The sequence below is a fragment of the Schistocerca serialis genome, chromosome 1 (genome assembly GCF_023864345.2).
Source record: "Schistocerca serialis cubense isolate TAMUIC-IGC-003099 chromosome 1, iqSchSeri2.2, whole genome shotgun sequence".
NCBI lineage: Eukaryota > Metazoa > Arthropoda > Insecta > Orthoptera > Acrididae > Schistocerca > Schistocerca serialis.
Window position 1 is genome coordinate 354,160,240 of NC_064638.1, and position 11,727 is coordinate 354,171,966.

The 11,727-nt window shown below is 43.5% G+C and overlaps 1 protein-coding gene across 1 annotated transcript; it reads right to left on the minus strand.

Annotated features, from left to right (window-relative positions):
* Positions 1-9,126: 9,126 nt before the first annotated feature.
* Positions 9,127-10,257, minus strand: LOC126472453 (uncharacterized). Its single transcript, XM_050099939.1, has one exon. It carries the CDS (start codon positions 10,255-10,257, stop codon positions 9,127-9,129), a length of 1,131 nt encoding a protein of 376 aa, XP_049955896.1.
* Positions 10,258-11,727: the final 1,470 nt, after the last annotated feature.

Here is an 11,727-nt window from a genome sequence, read left to right on the forward strand (position 1 = left end):
GAAATGAATGCGCCTTGGAAGACTCAGAGTGCTGCAATATACTGACTGGGTCCAAAGATTCTGAGTTCAAAACACTCAACTTATGATTGTCCTGCGTGACATTTAAGTGCCAGATCCTTCCAGGAGCGCCACTGAAGTCGCCGCTACACGTTTGGAAGCATAAGCACGTTTAGGATGAGGTCTGATTTTCCGGTATACATACACCTTCAGTAACACATGCATACATAATGTTTCGACATATAGCAGTTCGCCTGAGAGATATTGCCTGTTGTATTAGTCAGTCAATGTTACACACACACACACACACACACACACACGCGCGCGCGCGCGCACGCGCGCCACAGATACACATTAATGACGGAGGAGTGTTTAGCAGTGATAAAGAACTTGAGAACCTTGCTACCATGCGATTGGCTGAGAGCATCACAGGATCGAGGTGATGAGACGTTTTCTTGAAGTGACAAGTTGTCGAATGTGGTGCTTTAGAACTTGAGTAATTCGGTAAAATGCGTTCAAATTATGGAAAAAGCTGGCGAAATTGACAAAAATACGTAAAAATGAGGAAAATACAACAAAAATGAGCGTACTTACATGTTCGCCTTGGTGTGCGAAAATAATTCCATTCCTCCACTGACGTGACTGGCAACTGATTATGGATACCATCCATGCTCTATGGGGTTAAGTATTGCAGAATACCGTCCGTATTCTACATGTGGTTACGCATTTTCAGCCATAAAAATTCTAGTAAAAGGGGTTGAAATTACGGAAAACCTGGTAAAATGGAGAAAACTGATGGAAAATGTGTAAATTATAGAAAAAATTCCAAAAAAGAGGGTACTTACATGCCAAGCTGGGTGCGTGAAATCATTCCATTGCTCTACTGGTGTGACTGGCAACAGATGCTACATACTATCTGTGCTCTATGGGTTTAAGTCCTGGAGAATATACCATGTTCCACATGTGGTTAGGTATTATAAGCCATAAAAATGAAAGGTGCAGTGTCCAAAGGTAAAGAGGTCAGGACGACCAACACCTAGGATACCGAGATAGTGATCATGTACCTGGGTGCAACACGAGGAATCAATGCTCTTGGTCCCTTCAAAAATGGAGCACTAAGACATCTGATACCCTGTCGCTGGGTAACATGAGATTAAATGTAGAGGCCAACACCGTCAGACAGCAGTTTAAAACGCTTCACAATGGTGCAAACTCTTCCAGTTTCCATATACTGCGATCAATAAGAAGCACCCCCTCTTTTATTTCCGACACTGTGTGCATTGTGGGAGCAGCACATCCTGGGATGTCCAGCTTTCTGTGACGGGCAATGGACTGAAATGCGTTAATGTCAGTTTAACGCCTGACATAGACCTCAAAGTCGTAGTATGAAAAGAGGATGAACGGTGGTGTACAAAGCTGTAGTCATACATTGCTTCAATGTGTTAGAGTATAAAAGAAAAAAAAAAGAGAAACGTGTGAAACTGTTTCCAAAACAACATAGGAGCCCTGTATCACAGACTGAGTTTGTAGTTCTACTCAGTTGGATGTTTCCAAAAAACGAGAACGGGTCGGGAATGCGAATTGTAACTTGCCTTCAGGTGTAAGAAAAAACGACTATTTTCTTCCCTGGGATGCAAATAGATTGCGTGAAAGCTGGTGTTCTGTACTGATATTTGTGATCTGAAATGTATGTAATACACACATGAATTACTATTTATTTACTACCTTTGAGAGTTGAGAAGCTAAGAAAGCAGCCAGGAGGCTGGCGGAAGTGGCTGGTGGCAGTGGGTACAGGGGGCATTTGACATCAGTTTATAGAATAGTGATCGCCTGCAGTGATTACCCTCCTGAACACACCGATTCCATATTCTGCTAACAGTCATTGGATCTCGACCGATGCGAGCAGCAATGTCGCGATACGATAAACCGCAATCGCGATAGGCTACAATCCGACCTTCATCAAAGTCGGAAACGTGATGGTACGCATTTCTCCTCCTTACACGAGGCATCACAACAAGTTTCACCAGGCAACGCCGGTCAACTGCTGTTTGTGTATGAGAAATCGGTCGGAAACTTTCCTCCTGTCAGCACATTGTAAGTGTCGCCACCGGCGCCAACCTTGTGTGAATGCTCTGAATAGCTAATCATTTGCATATCACAGTATCTTCTTCATGTCTGTTAAATTTCGCGTCTGTAGCACGCCATCTTCGTCGTGTAGCAATTTTAATGGCCAGTGGTGTAATATTGACGGGTGCATATGGCTTTCAGTATTATGTTGCTGGTAATGTCGAGAGAAGATGAAACATTAAACCTTGCCTTCGAAGAGCTCTATGCAGTTCCCGAACTTATCATTCCATCCACCGAATGGATCACCAGTTTCGTTTTGGGAGTCATCCGTCCCCTGAATGGTTGATGAGATCCGCCATGTATTTCTCTCTGTATCTCAGAGCAGCACTTGCAGCCTCAGTCCACAGTTATTTGTTGGATATATTCCAGCCGCTATCTTGCCCTACAGTTCTTACCCTCTAAAGCTCCCTCTAGTACCATAGAAATTATTCCCTGATGTCGTCATCACCGTGTTCCTTTTTGTTGTCAGCATTTTCCATGTGCTGCTCTTTTTCTGTGGAAAACCTCCTCACCCTTACGATACAGCCATGCTGTCATAACCATACACCGTTTCGTAAGTGATCGCACTTATGGCTCTGCAAAATGGTTTAAAATTTGGCTTTGCATATTGAAATAATGTCTGAGAGTCAGGAACGTTACACAACACCTTTTCTTCACTTTCCGGCCAAATGTTCCGTACCAGTAGGATATTAGCCGTCCATTTCCAAACCGTGAGTCACCACACTTGCGTCAGGAACAGCATAATAAATATATTTTGAGTATTCTGTACCAGCTTTGCTTTACTTCGCCCTTCATCGCTATAGCTGTTGCGGCATTCTCTTTTATAATTAATATTAGGCACTGAATGTCGTTTTCCATGAACGTTACTTCAATTTCATTATGTCGGTCTGGATTTAGAATGAGCTTTATAACGGCGAAAACTTCAAGAGAATTCAAAGAATATCTCTTACGTATCCCCAAATTCACGATGTAAATTATTTCCTGAATTAATTTAATTTGTGGAGAGAAAATAGTTTAGTAGTTCAAATGGCTCTGAGCACTATGGGACTTAACTTCTAAGGTCATCAGTCCCCTAGAACTTAGAACTACTTAAACCTAACTAACCTAAGGACATCACACACATCCATGCCTGAGGATGGATTCGAACCTACGCGGTTCCAGACTGTAGCGCCTAGAACCGCTCGGCCACCCTCGCCGGCATAGTTTAGTGAAATTGTCGCAGAAACCACTGCATTTAAAATCTCTGAAATATTCATGACAGTACGACGCAGCCTATCCGAATGACATATGGTAAGCGTAAGATATATTTTGCTGCAAGACAGACCTTCTAACGCGAGTTTTTTACATACACCCCCTCATGATATGTTTGAAGGTTTTGCAGCTGCATCCCAAAACCAATTTTACTCAATACTTCGCAGCTTCATACCATCAACATCCTCAGATGCGAAACTCGATTGCTGGGACGCCTGAGACACCAGCCTTATATAGATCACAGAACACCACAGAGCGTGCGCCTGAAGCCGCTAATGGTGGTGTGTGCCTCCTAGTAAAACGGGTTTCCACGTCTTGCCCCAAGAAGTCAGTGGCGCAATTGGCAATGGCCTTACAGACAGTTTTTCGACTGCGATATATCACTTTTCTATCTTTCACCAACAGACACGCTGCTTGTGTACTAGGCTACAAGCAACCAAAATTACAGTACAAATGCCGTTCCTATGTGCCAACAGTTTAAATATGATACGAACGTAAACTTTAGGCCACGCTAAAGGTCAGTCTATTACCACAACTATGATTTGACACTCACAGTCGTTGACTTAGCCAACTCGCAAACAAACTACACTACTGGCCATTAATACACCACGAAATGACGTGCTGCAGACGCGAAATTTAACCGACATGAAGAAGATGTTGTGATATGCAAATGATTAGCTTTTCAGAGCATTCACACAAGGTTGGCGCCGGTGGCGACACCTACAACGTGCTGACATGAGGAAAGTTTCCAACCTATTTCTCATACACAAACTGCAGTTGACCGGCGTTGCCTGGTGAAACGTTGTTGTGATGCATCGTGTAAGGAGGAGAAATGCGTACCATCACGTTTCCAACTTTGATAAAGGTCGGACTGTAGCCTATCGCGATTGCGGTTTACAGTATCGCGACACTGCTGCTCGAGTTGGTCGAGATCCAATGACTGTTAGCAGAATATGGAATCGGTGGGTTCAGGAGGGTAATACGGAACGCCGTGCTGGATCCCAACGGCCTCGTATCACTAGCAGTCGAGATGACAGGCATCTTATCCGCACGGCTGTAACGGATCGTGTCAGCCACGTCTCGATCCCGTTGGCAACAGATGGGGACGTCTGCAAGACAACAATCGTCTGCAAGAACAGTTCGACGATGTTTGCAGCAGCATGTACTATCAGCTCGTAGACCATGGCTGCGGTTACCCTTGACGCTTCATCACAGACAAGAGCGCCTGCGATGGTGTACTCAACGGCGAACCTGGGTGCATGAATGGCAAAACGTCATTTTTTCGGATGAATCTAGGTTCTGTTTACAACATCATGATGCTTGCATCCGTGTTTAGTGACATCGCGGTGAACGCACATTGGAAGCGTGTATACGTCATCGCCATACTGGCGTATCACCGGGCGTGATGGTATGAGGTGCCCGCGTCTCGGTCACCTCTTGTTCCCATTGACGGCACTTTGAACAGTGGACGTTACATTTCAGATGTGATACGACCCGAGGCTCTACCCTTCATTCGATCCCTGCGAAACCCTACATTTCAGCAGGATAATGTACGACAGCATGTCGCAGGTCCTGTACGGGCCTTTCTGGATACAGAAAATGTTCGACTGCTGCCCTGGCCAGCACATTCTCCAGATCTCTCACCAATTGGATACGTCTGGTCAATGGTGGCCGGCCAACTGGCTCGTCACAATACGCCAGTCACTACTCTTGATGAACTGTGGTATCGTGTTGAAGCTGCATGGGCAGCTGTACCTGTACACGCCATCCAAGCTCTGTTAGAGTCAATGCCCAGGCGTATCAAGGCCGTTATTACTGCCAGAGGTGGTTGTCCTTTGGCACTGATTTCTCAGGATCTGTGCACCCAAACTGCGTGAAAATGTAATCACATATCAGTTCTAACATAATATATTTGTCCAATGAAAACCCGTTTTCATCTGCAGTTCTTCTTGGTGTAGCAATTTTAATGGCCAGTAGTGTACTTCTTTGGAGCTACATTTTTAAATTAGTGTAAATGGCTGATGTATTTTTGATTAGCGTGTTTACGTTGCCTGGAGAAATTGGCTGATGTTGGTGCCGGTAGATCAGTGAGAGTAAATATCAACTAGCTATGTACATGCGGTCCATGGGCAATGCCAAGGGACGGAAACGTTTCAACACTCTACAACATTTGCAGTCTTTTGGTGCACAGACAAAAGAAATGCTGTGCGTGGAAGGCTTTGGCTTGCAGTCATCGGGGAAGAATGTAAATTATGATTACGTAAGAGATGAAGTAGAATGTGAAATACAATAAAACAGAAGTGTTGATCTCGATAAAACATATGATAACATTCAGTGGGAAAAACTCTTCTAAGATGTGAAGAATATACGCTGAGATTCGAAGAAAAGGAGAGTGCTATTAAACTTATACATGCATCAAAAAACAACGATTGAAAGTTATGCAAGCATAAGCAAAGTAAAAATCGCCGTACATTTTCAGATTCATTTATTTTAAGTGCAATACAAACCTCTGAATCACGAAGAAGGGTAAATATAACCAATCTACAGTGCATCCTTAAGAAATTTACCTCTGATTCCAATCTGTCACTGTCATAGTTACGAAAGGCACGCGTAGGCAGAGTGTTCAGCGCTACTTGCTTCTGGAGCTGAAAGTTGGCGTTTGTTGGCTTTCCATACATCTTTGCTTCGTAGAGTACTGACAGACCTATAGACCAACATCTGTAGGAATGGGAAACCAACGTCAATCTGTACACCTGAGGTGAAAATGATTTTCAGATTAACGTCATGTAAGAAAGGGTGCAATTCATGAAACTCCTGTTTACTGTGTAACCATATAACAAGCAAACGTGTTATTCACGTAGCAGAGCTAATAAGGTGTTGGTGGCGCTCTGTAAACTGCGTGTTTTTCAGAATGTTCTATAAAAATGTCAGCTGCTCTTGGCGACAGAGATAAACCCATAGCAACACTGACAAACTCTCCTTTCTATTTAAAACAGCTCCATCAAAACATATAATGCATGCATAGGCGCAACTGGAATGAGAGTAAAAGCATACATTTAACAGGGCCAACGCCACGTACTGTTAAAAAATCCGCGGTTGCGGAATTTCACGAGAATTGCTGCCAAGATATAGATTTCAAAAACGTATGTATGCTGGCCAAGGAACCCAACATTTATAGATAGAAAGTCCGAGAACAGGTAGAGAGTTATCAGAACAAATGTAATTTCAATAAAGATGAGATAGGCGTCCAGGTTCGTGGATTCCGCCATTAAGGAAGTAAATATGCAATTGAGACTTCTAAGAACGAAAGCATTTTTAAAACTAGAACATCAAAGAGGAGAAAATGTTGCATAAAGTTTGCAACTTGATTTTTATCGCAAGAATTCAGAATTTATTCTTTATGCCTTAGTTAACTTCAATTATTAGATCTCAAATAGTAAATATGCCAAATTATGTTCAAAATGTCCTGTTTTATACACTTATGCAACCTTAAATTTACGGCGATTTAGTAATCAATTGTTAATAGAGATGACAGCAATAGGCTGGCAGTTTCGTTGTTTCCCGCCAACAAGGAAGGAAATACGCGGAAACGGTACGTGGGGAATGCGCAATAGTAGGAGGAGGCCGTGTATTTGGTATTTTGATAACATTCCCCCTCTCTTGCACACCTGTATCGTTATCTGTCTATTGGCAAAGGACTTTTAATAGTAGCCCGAAAAAATTCACCCAATAGTCCCGTTTATTAAGACAACTCGCAAGAAAACTCCCCTTTTATAACAGAAAGCGAGACTGGTCTTGAATAATATCTTAAGACAGGGGTAGAAATTGAAGATTTGGCCTAAAGAAAGAATTTTTGGAAACCTAAATCTAGAGTAGGATACTGTGCAGCTACCAGAGCTGAAAACTGTTAACAGATGATGTAAAACGTCTGGAAGTCAAGAAAATTTGTTTATGGAGGAGGATAACCAAAACTTCACCTCCAAATCACCGGAGGGAGAAAATTGTCCTTTTTTGGGCACATTCTAAGGAATAGCAGCAAATTTAAATATTTTCGATGATAAGATTCTTGGAAAGAAAGGAAGAAGAAAACCAAAAAAGAATATGAAACATGAACTGATGTTCGGCATGGGGCACTGAAGTTACGAAAAAAAGTACAGAAAGAGATGTGAATAGTGACAGTGACAAGGTATAGCCTTCAGTAAAACGAAAACATTTATATTACCAGGAATACGTCAACTGTTCAATTACAGTAACTCCTGAAATGTTCCTGAACAATGTATGAACGAATATTAAACAGGTTTTCAAATCTTTGTCTAAATGTTATTGTAAAATACAATGAAACATTCGCTTTAGAAGTGCTGCTTCAATACTATTACCACTTAAACGCACACACACACACACACACACACACACACACACACACACAAACACACACACACACACACACACACACACAGTCAGAGAGAGAGAGAGAGAGAGAGCTACTATTGAATACGTCAGGTCGACGTTTCGTGTCATAGACGTGACTATATGGGAGAGAGTACTAGCGGACTATTGAGGAGTATGACGCCTAAGTCAGTAGAAAGAAATTTCCCATTGGCTAAATTCGACACGGTATGTAACCGATGTTGACTTTCCGGATGACTTCCACCACTAACATGTACACGTGTTTCGGCTTCTTAAGAGTAAAATGCACAAAATTCGGAGAAATACGAATGCAGCAACATCTCACAATACTGTGACAACCCTCCTACTCAAGAGGTTTTAATAATTCCAGGGATAAAATCACACCATTTGTTCCCTGTTCCATCTACAGCACATCCTCGCGTAATCTGTCTTCTGGCAACTGTTTACCCTAAGAGAGGCAGTAAATGGAAAATTCAGACTCAAATGTCACTGAACTTTCTCTCATGCAGTCGCTCTACAATTACTTCAACACGCACGAGAAACACTTAATCTCAAGGACTGACATCTAATAAGAGTACTTTGTATAACACGATGATGTAAAATTAAAATTTAAAATATGCATATATTTTCATTCATATTGTAGTTTTGGGCTCAATTTCCGTACTTGCGGGAAGTAATAATGAATTAAAGATGGATACGCCTTTCTGAAAGTACACAAAATATGGTTTTTTACACAAAAATATGTTTTACGACAATTGTGGCATCCTCAGTGGATTTTTTCTTTTATTTTTCTGAAATGCATACATACAGATTACGTTTAGGTTAAGAAATACGTTACATAGATTTTGCTGTTATTTACATTCATCTTGTTTTTTCCACTCTAGGCTTGTCCCGTAATTATGCAACTAGGACGTAAAATCGAATAAAAGTGTGGAATTTGCTGTGTTTCATATATCATATAAAGTCTAGCATTCCCATGCTGTCATCTAAAAATAGAACTTACTCTAAAATAAACGTGTCATAAATGAAACAAAATAATTCGTCCTGGACAGGTTTACTAAAACTGGTAGAAATAAATTTCAGAGAGAGAGGCGGAATGTGTAAATCAAAAGCCACTATAATCTCTTAATTTTAGGCTTATGTGTTGAAAAAAGGCTCAAAGAAGTTTCAGTTAAAATATATATATCTCCAAAGTTCAAAGGCTGTGAACTAATGGAAATAAAGAGTTACAGATGTATTTACATTCCTTGTAGGATCCCGTAGACGTTTTGAATGCGGTTTTCGTATGGTGTGACTTCCATGCGGTTTCTGAAGATAATTCGAACTGCCTTCCAGTTGAGACCATTACGTAAGCAGAGAGGTAACGATGAGGCTGGGTGCGTCGGCCACAGATTTCGCGAAGTCTGCATATTCGCAGCAGTACGAGTAGCCCTCCTTCTGGCTTTTGGGCTTCCATTTTATCCAGGTGATATTTGGGCATACGTTTTTGCAGATGTAGTAGTCAGAGCCAGGGTTCTTAATGTACGGGTTGTTTACACCCAGGAACACTACAGCTGCCTTAGTAATCGCTTTATACACAATCTTCCAAAAGAGCTTCGGCACTGGGATGTAGTTGCCGCCGTCAATACAAAGAAACAAATCCGTCTGGTAATTCGTCTTGCTGGGCAGCGTTGTGATGCCGTGTGTACCCGTGTAGATTTCCAGCTCGGTTCCGTTACTCGCAGCATAGGAACGTACATTCTTCTCCATGGTCCCCCAGTTGCCACCGTTGAATGTTTGCCACTGCGGCGCAAAGTTCATGTAGAAGAACGTGACGTACCTCTGCGCGACGAGACTGAAATCAGTCCTAGCAGTGAGGTGTCCTTTGGAAAGGAAGTAGTTTTTCCTTGCAGAAGTGGAGTTTATTTCAGAAATGTACTTTGACCCGAGCTTAGGGTCCCCTAGCAGCCTGCCGACCGTGTTGACTTGGGTGGTTCTATTGTAATAATACTCCATGTCAATGTTGCTGAAGAAGGTGCCACGTAACAATTTGGGCCTGCTGGAATCGTTCTGTTTGCCCCCTATTTCGGCGACCATCGTGAAGTGGTCGTACACCGTGCTGTAGGAGCGATTGTCGAAGCAGGCGTCGATGAGCGTGTAGAAGTCGGAGCCGACCTGGAAGCCCAGCTGGACCACCTGGTGCTGTCCTCTGCTCCCGCACGATTGGGCCGGAATCCGCTCCGACGGCTTCGGCATGGAGTTGCATGCGAGATCAGTGAAGTTGTACGACTTCCCATTGATGGAAAAAGTGGAGCCGGAGACACAGGAGGCTGTCGCTTGCGGCTGTTTCGTGGCCTGGACGATGTTGCCGGGACACGCGACGATGATCTGCTGGTTCTGGCTGAGCGAGATCACCCCCGAGGCGTCCGGCGTGACGAAGCCGTGCACGTCTTTGCTGCCACCGGGCTTCAGCAGCAGCGGCTGTGGGGAGGGCATCTTGGATCTGTTCACGTCCACCGAGCAGCCTGAAATTTGAATAGAAATGTCATTCTAACTGCACTGATAACTTAGTTTCGTAACAGGCTGCAAAAAAATTACAATACTGAATACTGTGAAAGTATTTGCACACTCTAATACACTGTTTCAAATTAGTTTACATCAGATTTGTACCAAAGTCAGAGCAAGTGTTTGCTGTTGTTTCATCTAAAATCACAAAACAGGTTAACCTACGCAAGAGAGAATCAAGTACACTAAGATGTCAAAAAGAATGTAAGACACAGCTGGCCACCAAGGTTGTAAACCAGGAAGAATATCAAATATCGACGTTGTACATTAGGACGTCGACTATACCATGAACCTGCTTTGTTAGTTTCGTAATCGTTGCAGCGACGTTCAGTCACTTGTGAGACGCACGCTGCTGGCCACGTTCACCGACTCACAGCGCCAGCAGTCTAGTATGAGGGAAATTCGAACCCCATAGAGTAAGCGCCAGAGGCGCCTTCTGCACACACGCAGGTGATAGCTCGGTGGATGCCCTAGCCTCGCTTAAGAAAGGACGCATTGTGAAGTACCTGGCAGAAAATTCAAAACGCGCTGATAATTGAGAGCATCCTGCAGACACTCGGATGGAGCGCAGATACAAAGCGCTAAGGATTCGCAGATGATGGCGTGTGAAATTAAAGAACAGCAGATTCTTAGACGAAGCACGAACATGAGGCTATCCAGACCTCATGCAGATATAGCCGTTACAAAGAAGTGTTGTGTGGCCACTAAGGAATGGAGACAAACAACGGAACAACATGTGACCAACGCTGGGAACAGTCTGACAGTGAAAAAGTGAAATTGATTTCAATTCCTGTGTCACACATCACTTCACATCGGATACAAAATTCCGAACCTGCATTGGAAGCGTGGTTATGGAACATCGTTTAGTCATTGGGAGGCAGTGCAGATTTAGTCTTTCAATGAGAGGAAGAAAAATTCAAGGTGTCGGTGAGCTTAGAGAGTGGTGAGAAGGATAGAGCACAATATCGGAGGCAGCGCGGGGCAGCAGATGACGTGGTGCTTCCCCACCCATTGATTTAGATCTGCCTCCCGTCACCGCGAACCCGTGTTCCGGCTACGGCAACACACAGCGACAACGCGGATACCGTACCCAAGCGTGGGCAGCCGACTCGACGCCGCCACTGCCGCTACGAGGCGACGCGCCGGGACGACGCACCGCATCTGCTGCCGACGTCACCACACGACGAGCGACTTTCTGGCCTACAAGGGTTCAGCCGAAAATACAAGTCTGCCTGTACTACACTACTGGCCGTTAAAATTGCTAGACCACGAAGACGACGTGCTACAGACGCGAAATTTAACCGACAGGAAGAAGATGCTTTGATATGCAAATGATTAGCTTTTCAGAGAATTCACACAAGGTTGGCGCCGGTGACGACACCTACAACGTGCCGACATGAG

Coding starts and splice junctions, on each gene's coding strand:
- LOC126472453 (XM_050099939.1), bottom strand. CDS start 10,257: ATGCCCTCCCCACAGCCGCTGCTGCTGAAGCCCGGTGGCAGCAAAGAC.